Source organism: Pantherophis guttatus, chromosome 15 (genome assembly GCF_059756535.1).
Source record: "Pantherophis guttatus breed Tessera chromosome 15, ASM5975653v1, whole genome shotgun sequence".
Taxonomy (NCBI): Eukaryota; Metazoa; Chordata; class Lepidosauria; order Squamata; family Colubridae; genus Pantherophis; species Pantherophis guttatus.
This window is the reverse complement of record NC_142077.1, coordinates 3,036,774-3,056,232: the sequence shown is the minus strand read 5'-3', so window position 1 is coordinate 3,056,232 and position 19,459 is coordinate 3,036,774. Positions and strand designations below refer to the sequence as shown.

The 19,459-nt window shown below is 46.9% G+C and overlaps 1 protein-coding gene across 4 annotated transcripts in view; it reads left to right on the top strand.

Moving 5' to 3' along the window:
* Positions 1–19,459, top strand: part of PLCH2 (phospholipase C eta 2) — a 182,161-nt gene that overhangs the window by 157,753 nt on the left and 4,949 nt on the right. For 3 of the 4 annotated variants that reach the window (XM_087879286.1, XM_087879287.1, XM_087879288.1), the window contains 3 exons: positions 1,335–1,481; positions 4,016–4,095; positions 16,002–16,332. In XM_087879286.1, the coding sequence (XP_087735412.1) occupies positions 1,335–1,481; positions 4,016–4,095; positions 16,002–16,332 (558 nt within the window). Of the gene's footprint in view, positions 1–1,334; positions 1,482–4,015; positions 4,096–16,001; positions 17,038–19,459 lie in introns of all 4 variants that reach the window. The other variant, XM_087879289.1, reaches the window with a different exon arrangement.

The following is a 19,459-nucleotide window of genomic DNA, read 5'->3' as shown; positions in this document are numbered from 1 at the left end:
TGCCCACAGATATGGCTCCATGTGCCACCTGTTTGCCATCCTGGCCCTATACGATTTCAGACAAATGGCTGCCCAGTCTTTTCTTAAAAACCTCCAGCGATGGAGCACCCAGAACTGCTGCTGGCAAGCAGATCCACTGGTTAATTGTCCTCACTGTTAGTAAGTTTCCCCTTAATTCCAGGTTGCTCCTCTCTTTGATTAATTTCCAGTCAAACGATTCTCAAAAGCATCAAAAGGCAAGACAAGAAACAAGGGATGGAAACTAACCAAGGAGTGAAGCAACCTAGAACTAAGGAGAAATTTCCTGACAGTGAGAACAATTCATCAGTGGAACAGAATTTGAAGGCTTCCAAAAAGAGACTGGACAGCCATTTGTCGGAAATGGTCTAGGGTTGAACAGCGGGTTGGACTAGAAGACCTCCAAGATCCCTTCCAACCCATATCAGGGGTGTCAAACTCCGGCCTGTGATGTGGTTGGATCCAGTGGTGAAATTCAAAATTTTCCCTACCGGTTCTGTGGGCGTGGCTTGGTTGGGGGGGGGGTCATGTGACTGGATGGGCGTGGCCAACATTTTAAACTCTTTTAGCGTTTTTTAACTTTAAAAAGTTTTTTAAAAGTTCAGACGATCGCAGAACCTTTTCTTTTACTTTTTTAAAGCATTTTTTTTTACTACGGGTTCGAGCGAATGGGTAGTAAAAAAAATTCTTTTAAAAAATTTTTTTTAAAAAAATGTTCCGACGATCAGCTGTGCCAATCAGCTGTGCCGTGCCATTGTTGGAATTTTTTTTTTTTTTTTTTACTTTTTTAAAGCATTTTTTAACTACCGGTTCAGTCAAACCGGTAGCATTTTTTACTACCGGTTCGGGTGAACCGGCCTGAACCGGTAGCATTTCACCCCTGGATGGATCCCTCCCTTCAAATATTATAAGGGGCCGGCCTGCATCTCTTCGGCCCAGTCTACCCAATGCGAAGAGGAAACGTCGCATTGCCAGCTGTTTGGGGAGTGGTGTCAAGCTGGCCACGCCCACTCAGTTAGCCACACCCACCCAGTTGGCCAAGCCCCCCCTCCCCCGGCCCACAGCCCTGATGCAGCCCTCATTGAAATTGAGTTTGACACCCTTGCTCAATGCCTACCAGTGCTTTGAAGAGTAAGTCAATCCCCCTCCTGTCTATGGAATCTATACGTATGGATGACTGGGGAATTCTGGGAGTTGAAGTCCACACATACCTCTCGGCAGCTGGCTGGGAGTTGAAGCCCAGCCCTCGCCAAGGCAGAGAAACCCTGGTCAGTCGGTAATGCTCATTCATTTCTCCTGCCTCCTTGGTTCTGCAGGTTTCAATCCGATGTGGGAAGAAACCTTGGTTTTCAACATCGGCATGCCAGAGATTGCCCTGGTGCGTTTCCTGGTCTGGGACCACGATCCCATCGGGAGGGATTTTATCGGCCAGAGGACGATCGCCTTTACATCCATGCTGCCAGGTAAGAAGAGACCTGCTCATACAGCATTGCTTATTTTCTCCCCCCCTGGCATTTCCCCACTGATATTCCGGCTCTGAAGAATTCGCCCGTTTCAGGTAGGTACGAACCAAGACATTAAAGAGAAAAATCTGTGGGTTGGGGGGCGGCGGCCCCCAAATCCTCCTTTCAAGCTGGCATTCCTCTCGGGGGGTGAACGCGAAGAGAAAAAATAAAAAAATCTCGCTTGAAAGCTCAAAAGTTAGTCCTTTGAACATCTGACGTTAGTGGAAGCCACAGCAAAAAGGACCACGGATGTCATCCTGTTTTCCCTCCTGCCAATCACAACTAAAGTCGTTTCTCTGGATGTCTCTGCCAATGTTCCTTTGGCTTATCCCCGGATCGAAACTTCAAAACGTGGGCGTTCATTTTTATTTTTTTTTATTTTAGTTTTTGGCCTTCAAACGAGGCTGTCATTTTCATTGGCAGCCCGAGATCGGCTGCAAAATTAATGCTGATAATGACAGTTAAAAGCCAGCTGCTTTTAATACCTGCTGTTGTGGCCCGCCAGCGGAGCTGGTAGCAGATTCGGACAGTGAGGAGGTTGGGGAGGAACATGGGCCAGTCCTGGAGCCTGGGGAGGGCTCTGATGAGGGCTCTGCATCAGAGGCAGAGAGGGGGCCAGGGCCGTATGCCAGTATGACATCAGTGAGGCAGATGAGCAGCTAGATCCTGTTCCCAGTATGCGCATGCGCAGAGCTGCCAGACGAAGGGAACAGCTAAAGAACAAGGGTCGACTCAGGAGTAAAGCCACAGGTGGACGATGAAGGGCCCCTCCCAGAGGGAATAAAAGAGGAGCGAAAGGGGAGTTTGCAGGAGACAATTAGTTCGCTTAATTAGTTCGTGACTCCTTGCCAAGTTTTGAAGCTATCGGCCTGGCAGATAACATCTGCGACTGTAAATTCTCCCTTGAAAGACTTTGCTGGATGCGAATGAGAGGAATTCAGAGTAATTTAATAAAAAGGGCTTTTTTGGTCAGGACAAGGAGTCTGCTTCGTGCTCTTGGGAAGCCTGCAAAAATGGGAGGGTTATGAATTAATCTCACCTCCCTCTCAATCCATACCTTCTCTCCTTCGGGTCACGTGAGTGCGTGCACATCCGCCAGGGTCTTCCTAGCTCAGATAACACACACACACAGAGTTTTTCCATCTATCCCCCTGTCCTTCCTTCTTCATTCACTTCAGAGCTGCGGGGAAAAGTTTTTCAGAAGAAAAGGGGGAGTGGGAGCCCTCTGTGGCTTTGAAAGAGAAGCACAAACAAAGGACAACATGAATTATGACAATCCGGATGGCTTCCAGGGGGGAGAGCCGGCAAATCAATTAGAAAAGTTGTGATTGTCAGCAGGGGCTCCGTTCTTTGATAACTAGAGAGGGAGAGAGAGAGAAAGAAGCTGAAGCTGAATTCAACCAAGGATGCTCCACTGACAGATGCAATGTACTAGCGGGATATGAAAGAAGAACCGGCAATAAATTAAACATCTGGAAACTTGCGAGATCCGTCTTCCTAATGCCAACGCTGCCTGGCTGCAACATCCCTCCAAGTAGTTTTGGGTCCCCGAGGGTTCTTTTTTTTTTTAATTTGTGTTTTTCTTTCTTTATTAATTTATACTATAAAATGCAAAAGAAAATAGTAAGGAAAGAAGGAGGGGAAAGTATAGAAAAGAAGGGAAAAACGAAACAAAGGCATTGACTTTCGACTCCCTTCGGTGAAGTGGAATAAGAGCGCATCGAACCTCAACTTTTACATAAACATAATTTCCATAATAATATAAACTACGGTAGCCATTTCTCTAACAACAAACCTAGTAATCGGTAAAACCCAAAAATCAACGTTTCATTTTTATTTATTTATTTTTTTTGCCACCTCAAGCACAAAGTCCAGAAACGGTTTCCAAGTAGAAACGAAAATAGTTGTGGTGTTTCCCCCTCCCTTGGATCAAAGCAGTCCATTTGGCCATCCATCTCCGCTAACTCCATTTTAGCAACCGGTTCTCTGCCCAGTTGCTGGGGGAGGGGCGTGGCCATGGGGGCGTGGCCTACTCAGACTCCTGCACCAAGGCAGGGGAGGGGTCACTTCCAGAGGCTTTCCTTGAGCCTCCCCTGGGCCCTGGAGGCCCTCCGGTGGCTGGAAACAGTCTCGTTTCCGGACTTCCGGTAGGCCCATTTTCCGCCCTCCCCAGGCTCCGGAGCTTTTCCTCGAGACTCTGGGAGGGCAAAAACGGCCTCCCCCGGGGCTCCGAATGAACCCGTTTCCGGAACTTCCATGAGGCCTGTTTTTTCCCCTCCCAGAGCCTCTGCGCGGGCCCTGCACTTACTTACGCCGCGTGGAGACTCCCGGGAGGGGATGGACAGGGTGGGCGGGGCCAGCCAATCCTTGCAACTACCGGTTCGGCGAACCAGATGTAAAGTTAGCATCCGGTTTGCCCGAAACCGGCTGAATCCCACCCCTGACTAAAGGAGACGAGAAGCCATCATTTACCCCGCTTTCCTTATTTCCAGGCTATCGACATGTATACCTAGAAGGTATGGAGGAAGCTTCCGTCTTCGTTCACATATCCGTCAACGACGTTTGTGGTAAGGTGAGTAGCCCCGGAGTCCCAGGTGTGCAAACCTCTCTAGAACTAAGGTTCTAGAACTAACTAATCTAGAACTAATCTAGAACTTAATCTTATTGCTTAAGGCATTGTAAGCCGCCCTGAGTCTCCGGAGAAGGGCGGCATATAAATCAAATAAAAATAAAAATAAAAAATAAAAATAAACTAACTAATCCAGATGAGATGGTTGGTGTTTGAGCTGATCTACCCAAACATCTGTCTATGCAGATTCTCCAACATCATGCTTGTCCCAAAGGTGCATTTCCAAAAGGCAACTGGATTTTCTTGAAGTTTTTTTTCCCCTTGAAAAGGTTTCGCTTCTCATCCTAGAAGCTTCTTCCGTTCTAACTGAAGACATTCGAACCGAAGTCAGAACCGAAGAAGCTTCTTGGATGAGAAGCGAAATGCTTTCAAGAAAAAAGAAAGGAAAAAAATCCCAAGACAAACCATGACGATGGTTGGACGATGGAGAATCTCCACAGACATAAAGATTGGGTAGATCTTTGAAAAGGTTTCGCTTCTGACCCGAGAAGCTTCTTCGGTTCTAACTGACGAAGTTGGAGCTGAAGTCAGAACCTGAAGAAGCTTCTTGGGATGAGAAGCGAAACCTTTTCAAGGAAAAACCACAAGAAATTCCAGTTGCCTTTTGGGAAAGCATCTTTGGGCCTACCCAATCTATTACAGCTTAATCTGTAATCAGGAGGTTCATATATATATTTTTAAAAAACCCAATATTTCTGTGCACGCACCGCCTTTCTAGTTTTGCCCACAAAACTCAGCCCCACCCTTGGCCAAACCTATCCCAGCTGCAGTTTGTGCGTCTTCACAAGTACCACGAAGTAGCGATGATCAGCTAACAACCCAACGATTTGGAAGATCCCTATCCAGATTCAGAATTATATAATTATATATCTTATATAATTATATATCTGCTAAGTTGTTTTTCCCAGCGGCCAACGCTCCGGTGTTCGAGAATGTTTTTTGTTTTTTTTTAAGTGGCTAAAAAAGAAATAATTACATTTTCACGTCGCTTAGGAAGGAAGTTCATTATTTTTTTTTCTCTGCGTCGGTGGACGCCTGCAATAAAATCTCACGTTTGCTGTGTTAGCAGTTTTGAATACGGTTCAAATCACAGCTTGTTTAAATGTACGGTCAGGATAACTTCACCGTTCGGACAGGGGTTTCTTCCGTTTGTTTTTTGCTTTCTGAATGCTGGACATTCAGGAAAAAAGGTCTACCTGTAGTTATTTCTTTTATTACTATTATGATTTCCCCGTCCAATTTTAATCTCTCTCTTCCCCCTCTCCCCGCCCCCCCGCCCCACCCCCATGGCAAAAGTCCACTTTTCTGAAATTTCTCTAGCTTTTCATTTTCATTTTCAAAACAAAAACGAATATGCAAGTGCTTATTTTGGGGAATAATAAACACAAGAATCCATAGGTTTTATTGTGGCTGTTCCCCCCCCCCAAAAAAATATATGCTTTTTTATTTTTAGAACAATTAATCAGTGGAACAGCTTGCCACCAGAAGTTGTGAATGCTCCAACACTGGAAGTTTTTAAAAAGAGGTTGCATAACCATTTGTCTGAAGTGGTGTAGGGTTTCCTGCCTAAGCAGGGGGTTGGACTAGAAGACCTCCAAGGTCCCTCCCAACTCTGTTATTCTATTCTGTTCTATTCCATTCAATTCCATTCCATGTTTTCTATCCTATCCTATCCTATTATTATGTATTTTATTCTATTCAATTCTATTCTATTCCATTCTATTCTATTCCATTCCATTCCATTCCGTATTTTCTATTCTATTCTATTCTATTCTATTCTATTCTATTCTATTCTATTCCATTCCATTCCATTCCATTCCATTCCATGTTTTCTATCCTATCCTATCCTATTATTATGTATTTTATTCTATTCTATTCCATTCCATTCCATTCCATTCCATTCCATGTTTTCTAGTCTATCCTATCCTATTATGTATTCTATTCTATTCTATTCTATTCCATTCTATTCTATTCTATTCTATTCCATTCCATTCCATATTTTCTATCTTGTCCTATCCTATCCTATCCTATCCTATCCTATCCTATCCTATCCTATCCTATTATTATGTATTCTATTCTATTCTATTCTATTCTATTCTATTCTATTCTATTCTATTCTATTCTATTCTATTCTATTCTATTCTATTCTATTTTTGTGCTGTGCCTGTTGGATGGATTTCTTCGGATGCAGGCAGCCCAATTATCTCCACCAAATTACACAGAGCGAGTTCATCCATCAAGCGGTGTGTGTTTGTGTTACTTTTTAATCTATTAATCACAATTAGCCAAGCCAAACGAGTGGAAAACAATACTGTCTCAGCAGAAGGAATTCCGTTAGGGGGAGAAAAAAAAACAACAGCTTGTCAAAATATGTACAACGTGGACAAGGAAATGTTTATGTACACTGCTCAAAAAAATAAAGGGAATTCAAGCAGAAGACGTCCGAGATCTGAATGAATGAAATAGCCTTATTAAATACTTTGTTCATTACATACAGTAGTTTTGTGTCCCCTTTAGTTGTTTGAGCAGTGTATAAACTACTGTTTATACACTGCTCTGTATAAGCCAAATCTATACAAGCCAACTCTGACCCCACGTAATTTCCGCTCCAGCTCTGACCCTGTTTCCCCCCCCAAGGTGTGTCATCAATCACATTCTCCAACGAAGCAATTTCGAGGGATGTAGAGATCACTCCCCTCCTGCTACTGTAGGTAACCAGGGAGATGGCCTTGACAGAGAGATGGCTGGAATGTGCTTTTCTTTTGACTGTGCTCCCTCCCCATAGCTGCAGAGTTCATTTTCCCATCTCCCTCGCCTATGGCAACTCAAGAGCAGGCCAGGGATGCTTTGCGAGTTGACAAATGACATATGTCATTTAAAAAAAGAAAAGAAAAATTACCAACCTCCCTATTTAATTAAACTACCGTTAGTCCTCGACTTACATCCACAATTGAGCCCAAAACTCCTCTCGCTAACCGAGACAGTTGTTAAGTGAGTTTTGACCCATTTGACGGACTTTCTCACCACAGTTGTTTAAGCGAATCACTGCAGTTCTTAAGTGAGTAATGCGGTTGTTAAATGAATTTGGCTTCCTTCCCTCCCCCCCCTCCCCCTTGATTTGGCTTGTCAGAAGGTCGCAAAAGGGGATCCCGGAACACTACAACCGTCATAAGTACGAGTCAGTCATCAAGCATTTTGATCGCACGATCACGAGGATATAAGTGTGAAAAATGGTAGTCACTTTTTTCTGTGCCGTTGCAACTTCGAACGGTCACTAAATGAACGGTTGTACCTCGAGGATTACCTGTCGTCTTACCACCATTTAGTGAACGTTCAAAGTTACAACGACACTGGAAAAAAAGTGACTTACGACCGTTTTTCACACTTACGACCTTTGTAGCCTCCCTGCGGTCACGTGTTCAAAATCCAGACGCTTGGCGACCGCTTCACACTTAACGACGGTCGCTGTCTCCCCAAGGTTGCGTAATTCCCCTTTTTGCGACCTTCGCCGGGGGGGGTGGAGCCGGATTCACTCAACAACCGCGTGACTCATTTACCAACCGCATGGATTCGCTTAACAACGGTGGCAGGCAAAGTCGCAACGCGGGGCTTAAAACTCGCTTTAACCCACGTCTCGCTTAACCACATGAAACCTTCGGGCTCCGTTGCGGTCGTAAGTCGAGGACTACCTATATTACGGAATCCTTTTAGGATTGGATTTTTTTTAAAAAAAAATCTGATTTATTGGCACTTTTAATCGACTTTAGCTCGGTCGGATTTCTCAGCCAAGGTCGGGAAAGCAAATATTTGCGTGGTGGGGTGCGCGGTTCCCTTCTCAGCCGCCCCGGGTAGCCCCATTGAAAGCAAAAAAGATCGTATGGGGGGGGGGAGAGGCAGGGAAGGAGGGAGGGGTGGAAACATCCCCAAAGAGAACAAGCGACCCTCTGTCTGGATGGAGACATCGGATTCCAGGTGCCGCAGATCCCGCAGGGGAGCAGCCGTGCCAGACGGGCACCGTCGCATGGCAACCTTGTGCCAGGAGGCCGCCTGCTCTCTTTCCAGCCACGAGAACCAAGGAGGGGAGAAGTTAAAACACGTTGAGTTCACGCCGCTTCTCTCTCTTCCCTTCCCTTCCCTTCCAATTCCTTTTCTCCTCTTGAGTTTTGCCAAAAAAAAAAAAAAAAAAAATCAGGGAAGAGTTGGAGGAAAGCCCGTTGGGTTGTTTCAAAGCTTCCCGCGACAAAAGGAGGCATCTTGTCTGGAAAATCCTCCGTTTCTAATCCTTCTCAGGTCTGCGTTCAACGAAATGAAAAATTTCTCTCCTTCCAACGTCCGCCAGGGAAAGCTCGGGACGGGACTGGGGGGGGGTGGGGGGCACCCCGTAATTCCTTGCCCCGTTTGGCACCGGATTGGCCGTCGCCACCACCCGAATTGGGGTTAGGTATCTGGCAAGGGAGGGGGAGGCCCGCCTTTCATCCTGCAGTTGGCTGATTTTTGTCGAAAAAGATCCATCCGTTCCAAGAGGGACGGATGGATCGATCAAGTCTTTGCCAGGAGTCAGTCAGATGCCGTCGCTTTTAATAAACTGAAACAGGAAGGAAACAACGGGGAATTTTTTTCTCTTTCTCCTTCTCCCTTTCTCCTCCCTTCCTCTCTCTCCCTCTTCTTCTCCCTCTCCTCCCTCTTCTTTTCTCTCCCTTTCTCTCTCTCCCTCTCCTTCTCCATATCTCCCTCTTCTCCCTCTCCCTCTCTCCCTCTCTCTCCCTCTTCTTCTCCCTCTCCTTCTCTCTCTCCCTCTCCCTTTCTCTCCATCTCTCCCTCCTCTTCTCCCTCTCCTCCCTCTTCTTTTCTCTCCCTTTCTTTCTCTCTCTCCCTCTCCTTCTCCATATCTCCCTCTCTCTCCCTCTTCTTCTCCCTCTCCTTCTCTCTCTCCCTCTCCCTTTCTCTCCATCTCTCCCTCTTCTTCTCCCTCTCCTCCCTCTTCTTTTCTCTCCCTCTCCCCTCTCCTTTTCTTTCCCTTTCTCTCCCTCTCTCCCTCTCCTTCTCCCTCTCCTTCTCTCTTTCCCTCTCCCTCTTCTTCTCCCTCTCCCTTTCTCTCCCTCCCTTTCTCTCCATCTCTCCCTCTTCTTCTCCTTTTCTCTCCCTTTCTTTCTTTCTCTCTCTCTCCATCTCCTTCTCCATATCTCCCTCTTCCCTCCCCCTTTCTCTCCCTCTCCCTCTCCTTCTCCCTTTTTCTCCCTCTCCCTCTTCTTCTCTCCCTCTCCCTTTCTCTCCATCCCTCCCTCTTCTTCTCTCCCTCTCTCTCCCCCTCCATATCTCCCTCTCTTTCTCGCTCTCTCTCTTTCTCCTTTTCTCCCTCTCTCTTTCTCCCCCTCTCCATCTCTCCCTCTTTCTCTCTCTCCCTCTCCTTCTCTCCCTCTCTCTAAAGCACAGAGTCTAACCGTAGGCTTAAAAGCCCAGTGCCTTTTTTTTTTTTTAAAAAAGAAAAGCTCCAAAAAGTGAATTATGCCTGTGTTAAATAAGTGAATGTGGCACTTATGTAGAAAAGTGGTCCCGTCAATTGTCCTTCGCTTCAAACAGACACAGCAGAAGTTGTGTGCGTGTGAGAGAGAGACGGGGGGGGAGTGGGGGGGGAGAGATCTTAGGAAAGAGCTTCTGCTGGACTAGAAGGATCGAGAGTCTGACTCAATGCATTGATTTAAAATTTAAACCATGAGGACTAGAAACTTACTTTTCCACAGAGGCAGGAAGGACCATTATTTGATGCTATTTTGATTTGGGTGTATGTGTGTGTGTGAGACAGCATTGACAAATTGTTTACTTTAATGAACTCGCCTTTGCACAGAGACCGACAAACGGAGCATTAGAAGCTTATCTGTCTCTCTGCGGCAGGCAATTTTCTCTTTTGATTAAACCTCCTTTGATCAAATTCCCACCAAATTCCTCCCTTCTTTGATTTCTCTCTCTCTCTCCCTTCCTCCCTCCCTCTCTCTGTCTCTCTCTCTTTCTTTTTCTCTCTCTCTCTCTCTCCCTCTCTCTTTCTCTCTCTCTTTCTTTCTCTCTCTCTCTCCCTCTCTCTCTCTTTCTCTTTCTCTCTTCTTCTTCTGCTTGAGTTGCTTCCTGATAGATAGTTTTAATTTGCAGCTGACTGACAGAGTCTCTTTTTTTTAAAAAAAAGCTGGCAGCAATTTTTTCGGGGTGGGGTGAGTGTGGGGGTGAAACTCGCTGGCTTCCAGTTCGCCCAGCATCCCTCCTGCCTCTCTCCTCCTGTCTCCCGAAGCCCCCTCCCACCGCAGCCTCCAATCCCCCCCACCCTCCTCTCTTTTTCAATTTCCCCGGCTGATTTGTTTTTTGATTGCTTTATCTCCGGCTCTCCCTGTTCTCAAATCTTCTACCTACCCCTTGTTGTGTTCTCATTAACATTTCTCCTGGCCCTGACTTTGTGGGGGTATCAATACACTAATTATGAAATCTAATTTTCCCAAGGAAGAGATTCGTTCTTTCATTTTCGGCGGGTGAACTGTGACACCTAAGCCAGTCCCACTGATTACGGAACAAAATTCAAATTATGCTACGTTTTCTGTCTCTACAGAGAGAGGAATATATATATATATATATATATATATGTATATATATATATCGTCCAACTGTACCCTTTCCCACCACCCCCTAATTAAACTATTTAATTCTCAGTTAAAAAAAAATTTAATTATGCAGAAAAGGGGACTTTTCACCCGTTCATGATTTGAGTTTAGTATGGAACATCCTTCGGCTAAAATCACGGCACCCTTGGCAAAAAAAGAAACCCCATTTTGAGATGACCAAGCTACGGTCTAAGAAGGTTTTCTAGAAATCCACCTGTTTTTCCTAACCACCTGTTTGGAGAACCATTTGTCTAGAACAGGGATGGCTAACCTTTTTGCCGTCGCGTGCCAAAAGTGGGGGTAGCGGGGGGGGGTCGCGCATGTGTGTGCCCACACCCATAATTCCATATGCCCTGTCCCCCCATGCTCCCCCCAATTTTGGCACATGATGGCACAGTGGGCCAGGTAGGCCTGTTTTTCGCCCTCCCCAGGCTCCAGGAGCTTTCTTGGAGCCTGGGGAGGGCGAAAACAGCCTTCCCCACTCTCTGGAGGCAGGAAACGGCCAGTTTCCCGAGTTCCGGTCGGACCGGAAGGCCCGTTTTTCACCCTCCCCGGGCTCCAGAGGCCTTCTAGGAGCCTGGGGGGGGGCGAAAAGGGCCTTCCCCACCCCCCACCCCAGAGGCCCTCTCCAGAGGCAGGAAACAGCCAGATTCCCAACATCCGGTGGGACTGGAAAGGCTGAAAATTAGCTGGCATGCGCGCTGGAGCTGAGCTAGGGCAAAGGTTGGCGGTTGGAATTGTAACCGTTAACTCTTATCATGATATATTTCTATGCATGTTTAATGTTTTCTGCAGATGTTTCTCCCCCACACCTTTTTAATAACGACTTGTAGGAAGTTACAGGCCACAATTAGAGGACTGGATTTGGGTGAAAAGAAGGCATGAACAGGATATTATTATTATTATTAATAATAATAACAACAACAACAATAATAATAATAATAACAATAACAACAACAATAATAATAATAATAATAATAATAATAATAATAATAATAATAATAATAATATAGCAGATTCATGAAAAGAGATGTTGTCTCCTTACCATGAATGCCACAACAACGAAAATAGCTAACGTCTACATTGTGGAGGTGCACTATGAATTTCCCCACAATATTTTGCTGCAACAATTTCTGGGGGGGGGGGCGGGGATCCACATTGGCAACTAGCATCACGGCAGGAAGGAAATCAAAAATGACCCCACCCAAAAACGAGAGCGAATCCTTTGAGCTGTTAGCCCCGATCTGGAAACCCCCAGAAAAAGGAAAATAAATCGGTTAGGGAGCCCGGAATGAACAGCGATCGGCTGTCCGGGCCACTTTTCCTTCCCAGGGGAATTATGGGAACCGTAGTTCTCCCCCCTCCCTCCCCCAGATGGACAGACAGATGGACTGTCACCTGTCAAAAATGGTGTAGGGTCTGTTTGTGCAGGGGGTCGGGCTACCGTGTTTCCCCGAAAATAAGACCTCCCCGGATAATAAGCCCAATCGGGCTTTTGAGCGCATGCGCTAAAATAAGCCCCTCCCCCCCAAAAATAAGCCCCCGCCCTGAAACTATTTAAATGCATGTGTAGTCGATCCCCCCCCCAACCCTAATGTGTCTCCGCTACCACCTCTTGGAGCAGGACTCTGCATGGTTTGTTCTGCCGTTGCGTTCACGAACGGCAGCACCGCCGCGAGCTTCAAAAAAATATAAGACAGGGTCTTATTTTCGGGAAAACACGTTAGATGACCTACAAGGTCCCTTCCAACTCTGTTAATTTGTATCCAGGTCTCAGAACCAGGTAATGAATCGTTTTTCAGCACTTCCCTCACTTTTAAAATGCGTAGCTGAGCAATTTGGGGAGGGGGGGGATGTTCTCTCTTTATTGCAAAGAAACCACCTTTTTTAAAAAAAGAATGATCCGGTACGCTCGGAAAGCCACTTTCGCTTTTTTTCTGCTCGTTTTGCTGCTCGTTTTGCTGCTCGTTTTGCTGCATTCCTGGGGGATTGAATAATGTCAAACTCCACCTAGATCCCTCCTCTCTTTTCTCTTTTTCTGCTTGTTTTGCTGCATTCCTGGGGGATTGAATAATGTCAAACTCCACCTGTATCCTTCCTCTATTTTCTCTCTCTCTCCCCACCCCTTTTGTAATTTATCTGTGTTACTTGTCTGATTTTTCACATGTGGGTCGCGTGCCCGACTCTTTCCTAAATGTCTCGCAGGGCCGTCTCGGCTCCTTCTTCTTCTTCTTCTTCCTCCGTGTCTCACTTTCTGCTTTTTTACTTCTGTCTGTTTGTGATTGCAGTGTGTCAAAAAAAGGTCTCCTTTTAGAAGCAGAACAAATTTAGACGCCGCGAAGGTACCCTTTCTCCCTTGGTGGAGTGAGCTGGGAGCATCACCACGCTTGCATGCTTCCGTCCACCCCAAAACATCATTAACATTTTTTGTGTGTGTGTGTGTGTGTCTTTTTTTTCCTTATTTAGCTTTCTTTCTTTCTTTCTTTCTTTTTTTTTTCTCCTCCTGGAAAAAAAAAAAAACCAACAACAAAAACCAACAACCACAACACACACACCTCCCCGACCAAAACTCGGCCAACACTCATAACATGGATTGCGACATTTGCCGGAACGTTTTTGGCCGAGCCATCGATCCTGTAGATTATTTTCCACATTTATGAAGCAGATCCAGGATTCTCCAGGTTTTTTTTTAAAAAATTCCCAATTTCCTTCCTCCGTACTTTCTACAGGTAGTCCTCGACTTACGACCGCAACTGATGTCTAAGCGAGACGGCTGTGTAGTGAGTTTTGACCTTCCCCCCGTTTTACGCAGGTTTCCCATGGTTGTTAAGCGAACCACCGCAGCTGTTAAATTAGTCACATGGTCGTTAAACGAATCCGGCTTCCCCCGTCGACTTTGCTCGTGACCCCGGGATATGGCAAACCATCATAAATACGAGTCAGTTGCGGAGTGTCTGAATTTTGATCACCTGTCCCTAAGGATGCTGCAACGGTCATAAGTATGAGTCCGTTGCCAAGGGTCTGGAGTGGTGTGATGGCCTAGAGGTGGAACTCTTAACCTCACAATCAGGAGGCTGTGATTTCGATCCTAGAGAGAGGCAGATATTTGTCTCTTGGGCACAATGAGAAATATATCTGCTGAACAAAACTCCGCACTGGCAACAGGAAAAAGCATCCGGCCACTCAAATGCTCTGCTAGCTCCATTCAGTTGCCCAGACTCCTCCCCGCAAGGGATTATGGGATTGATGAAAGATGATGAGTTGCCGAGGATTTGAACTTTGAAAAATGGTCATGTCTCTTTCGCCCCCCCGTGCCGTCGTAACTTCGAACGGTCACTATATGAACCGTTGTAAGTCAAGGGCTACCTGCGCTTCCTCTCTCAACGGAGGGTCATTTTTCCTTCTAAAACAGCTGCTCTGTCTTGAGCTCAGGGCACCCTCACCCCTTAAATGCAACCCACAATTTGTCACCCCTCCGTTTAAGGGACCCAATTCCTGGGACTGGATCCCCAGGAGCGAACATGCTGGATCTTCTTCTTAAATGGCTTCCCAACCAAATTTGCACCGGATTTGGGATCTTGAATCGCTCGTTTGGATTCAAGGGTCAGCGAATAGCCTCACCGGGGTGGGGCTGGGTGGGGATGCATCCAATGACCCCATCAAGGGGCTGATGGGGGAAAGAAATATCACTTGCACACCACTGCATTCCATCAATGGGGGGGGGAGTCTTGTATTGGGGGGGGGCATGGGGTGGAAGTCCCCTCTTCCATGATCTGTGTATGTTGTACGTGACAGATTTCTTGCTGATTTTTTGCCGTCTCTGTCTGTCTGTCTGTCTGTATATGGGGTGGTTGCCAGCTTGGAACAGTTATTCTTATGTATTTGCCCAAATACCTTGATTATTTTGTGGGTGCCCTACATGACAAAAGCGATTAAGAGCTGGCCACCCACTTAGTTTTTTTTTTAAAATAATAATAATAGCTCAGGGTGTCAGGTTTCGATGCTATCTCAAAATAAAGGAATTTCCAAACTGCCGATCTTTAAGGAAATTTTCTCTTTATTGAGCATAGTGATCTGTCCCTGGCTCTTTCGCGGTCAGTACTGACCTTTGCCCCCCCAATCCCTCCCTTTCCGATCCCCAATTCTCTGCATCTCACTGGCTATCTTCCAAGCCACTTTCCTCATCCCTTCTCCGTCAGATCACAAGAATGTCCCCCTCCTCCCATCTCCGAGGAGACAGAATCTTCAAAGGAATTAAGTAGGCAAAAGTTCAAGCTTCTCCCCTCCTTATATATGTCAGTGCTGGGACGCTGACACAGGGTTGAACTGTGGAGTCCCTGGTGCTCTCTGAGTTTGGTTGTTTTCTTGGTTGTTTCATGACCCAACTAGGTAACATCATCAGCGCTAGAAAGGAGCGCGGTTAGCTCTCTTTTTATATATTTTATCTCTAGGAGATAAAAAGAGCCAGCTCCCTTCTAACACTGATGATAGTACCTAGCTGCAAGTAAACAACCAAGCTCAGAGAGCATCTGGGACCCCACAGTCCTCCTCCTCCTCCTCTTCTTCCTCCCCCTCTCCTCCTCCTCCTAGTACTGATGATGTTATCCAGTTGGGTAATGAAATATCTGTAAGAAAACAACCAAGCTCAGAGAGCATCAGGGACTCCGTAGTCCAGTGTCCTCCTTTTCCTCCCCTTCTCCTCCTAGCACTGATGATGTTACCTAGCTGGGTAATGAAACATCCGTAACAAAACAACCAAGCTCAGAGAGCACCAGGGACCCCACCGCCCACCTCCTAACACTCCTACCTTCTTGGGTAATGCAACTTCTAGAAGAAAACCACAAATGTTAGTCTTGTTCCAACACCCGATTGGGCGTGCGGTCACGGGGGGACGGGGACCGTCATTTGGGTTAGGAAATGGAAACCGAATAGCTGGGGATGGGCAGGTCGACACAACCGTGAAGTCTTGAAACCATTCTACCATTCCCCTCTCTTCCCTCCCAATTCTGTCTTCCGGTCCAACGGGGATTAGCCGAGGCTACCGCGAGGTTAATAACCTCTTGCCTATGGCTACTGAGTGCGTGGTCTGGTTTGTTTGTTTGTTTTTTTCTCCCCGTCGCCCCGCCGGGAGAGAGAAAAAAACCCATACACGCTCTGTTATGGCTTTTCTCCTTCTCCTTCTTCTTCTCCTTCTCTTCCCTCCAGGTCAAACCAGCGCTGGGCATAAAAAGTCTCTTTCTCAGAAATCCAAAACAGGCCTCTCTCGACAGCCATGTTGCTGGTCAGCTCAACCGCAAACATTCCTTTAGCAGCCAGCTTTTACGGCGGACGGCCAGCGCGCCCACCAAGAGCTTAAAAAAGCCCAAGATCGCCCTGGATGCCCGAGACAAGAACTCGGAAGGAGCCAGCAAGGACCCCCTTCTGGAAGACACCTCCCACCCTCGCTTTGACCAAGAATCCGACCTCCCGTCCCCGGCGGCGTCTCCTTCCCGAGAAGGTGTCAGCCGCACGGAAGTGGACCCTAAAGGATCCAAAGGTAAGGCTCACAGTTGGGGCAGAGAGCAGAGCAGAAGCAGCCAGGGGTTCCGGGATGCCACCTTCAGCGAACCCATCCGGAGATCCATCCGGATCTGCCTCCAGGAACCGGCCAGGCAGAAACAGGGCAACGAAGCGGGTAGGATTGGCATGGCCACTTATTGCATGAAGTGTGTGGTCGGCTCCAGCGACAGCCCTGAGGTGGAGGGCCAGTGGAGCGAGCCCATCGCCGGCCAGCCTTCCTCTGGCGATGCTCCCCACTGCGGCTGCTGCGGTAGCTCGGCGGGCGAGGAGCGGGTGGAGCTGAAACCTTGGGGAATCCAGGAACAGCCCCGCGCCCGCTCCAATCTACACCTATGCACTGGCTACGGGGCTACCAGGAGCCTGCCCAGAACCTGCCAGCCCTTCGGGACCTCAGGGAAGAAAAAGGGGGACTCAGCGTGTCTCGGGGCCATGGACCGGTCCTGGCACCGGTGGCGTGCTCCGCCCGGTGGCAAATACCGAAGCACCATCAACCTGGTGAGCTCCAACAACGGTTCAGTGTCCTCCAGTTCCAGCAGCTTAGACAGTCTCGAGAGCCCCGATTTCTCCAAGGGTTGGCCGGAGAGCGCCCGCAAACAGGCGGGCACCCTTCAGAAGGAAATGAATGCCTTGTTTTCTGAAAAAATGGAGGAAATTCGGAGTAAATCCCCTATATTCTTCACCGGTAAGATCGGATTTCCCACGCCCGACCCTCCGTTCCAGATCCGTGCCGTCGTCTCCCCCGTAGAAACTTCTGCGTTCCCTAGTTGTTGTCGGCGTGGGGCTTGGCCGCTTTAGCATCGTCCTCCCTTAGTGACCGTCCGAGCATGGTGTTGTAATTTCATTTCCGCTGGGGGCTTGACCATAGCGTACCCCCTGCATGCCAGCCCATTTCCTCTTTTGCAAGCTGTTGTGCTGTCCCTTTTTGTGTGTTCCATTGGGTGCAATCCTAAGAACCGTTTCTCATCCAACCAGAGCAGCTACCTCAAGGAAAGCCAGAATTAACTCATCCCCGGCCTTGCTTCTGGTTCCTTGAGTTATGTATCATATAGGTAATCCTCGATTTACGACCAGAATTGACCCCCAATGTTTCTGTTGCTAAGTAGAAACATCGGTTAAGCGAGTTTCACCCCATTTTAACTCTAACCCTTCCTTGCCACCGTCGTTCAGTGAATCACTGCAGCGGCTAAGTTTCTAACATGGTTGTTAAGTGAATCTGGCTTCCCCCCTCCCCCCAGGGGAGGGAGGGAGAACTGATAGAGCTGATTGATTTCCCTAACTGAAGTGCATTCCATACATTCTTCCTGACCGCAATCAGAAGGAGGGTGTTAGGTTTCACAGCCGGCCAAAGTGGTTAATTGGAGAATGTGATTTATGACATGGCCAGAGAGGAGGGGAGAGACAGGGTCATAGGAGAACGTACATCTACGTGGGATCAGTCCTAACTGCATCCCAGTATTGCCGGAATGGTGCTCCTAATAAATGACTATATTTCCTTTGAAGTTTGGATCATGGCTCATGAATTAATTAGGGCATCTTTCAGAAACTTGACACCTGGACCTCATGGACAGCCTTTTCACTCCCCCCGATTCTTTCTCTTTCAAGCTTCTTCTGGTTGGTCGAAAGCGGAATTCTCAGGATCTGCCCGTTTAGATAATTTCATTTTTCCGGCTTCCTTTTCCTAATTTATTCTCTGTCCCTGAACTAACTTGGTTTTTTTATTTTCCCTCTTCTTCTTTGGTTTTGTCCTGTTCCTCGTGTCGTCTTCTTTCACCGCGTAGTTAAGAACTGAAAGGATGATCAAATCCCAGGTAACTGAAGACGTCTTTCGGGGTTCTCTCCTTTGCCTGCTTTCTCTGCAGCCTTACATTACGTCCTTCCGAGGTCGGTAAAACGAGGACCCAGATTGTTGGGGGCAAAAGGCTGACTCTGTAAACTGCTTAGAGAGGCTGTAAAGCACTGTAAAGCGGCATATAAGTCTTAAGTGCTATTGCTATCATCTATCTATCCATCCATCTATATTTCTTTCCTTTCTTCTTTCTCTTTCTTTCTTTTTCTTTCCATCCATATCCATCCATCCCTCTCTCACATCTGTCTGTCTCTGTCTTCTATCTATCTATCTATCTATCTATCTATCTATCTATCTATCCCTCTCTCTGTAGTCTGTCTGTATCTTCTATCTATCTATCATCCATCCATCTATATTTCCTTCCTTCCCTCCTTCCTTCTTCCCTTCCTTCCTTCCTTCTTTTTCTTTCCATCCATATCCCTCCCTCCCTCCCTCTCTCTCTCTAGTCTGTCTGTCTCATCATCTATCTATCCATCTATCTGTATATCTATCCCTCTCTCTGGAGTCTGTTTGTCTATCATCTATCTATATATCCATCCATCCATCCATCCATCCATCCATCCATCCATCCATCTATATTTCCCTTCTTCCCTCCTTCCTTCCTTCCCTCCTTCCTTCTTCCCTTCCTTCCTTCTTTCTTTTTCTTTCCATCTATATCCATCCCTCCTCTCTCTCTAGTCTGTCTGTCTCATCATCTATCTATCCATCTATCTGTATATCTATCCCTCTCTCCGTAGTCTGTTTGTCTATCATCTATCTATATATCCATCCATCCATCCATCCATCTATATTTCCTTCCTTCCCTCCTTCTTTCCTTCCTTCTTTCTTCTTCTTTCCATCCATATCTATCCTTCTCTCTCTCTGTCTGTTTCTATCATCTATCTATCTATCTATCTATCTATCTATCTATCTATCTATCATCTCTCTCTTTCTCTCTCTCTCTTTCTCTCCCCCCCACCCAAACCCAGTGATGCAGTGGTTATAATGCGTTATTGCAGGCAGGTTGACTCAGCCTTCCCTCCTTCCGAGGCCGGTAAAACGAGGACCCAGATTGTTGGGGGCAAGAGGCTGACTCTGTAAACCGCTTACAGAGGGCTGTAAAAGCACTGTGAAGCACCATATAAGTCTAAGTGCTATTGCTATTGAAGGCACTCGATCGCTGGGATCCTCTGGGGGATCCAATTAAGTCACGGTGTACGGCCACATCTCCTCCGGAGCACGATTGCTTCTGAATGTCAGCACCTGCATTTACTCTAGT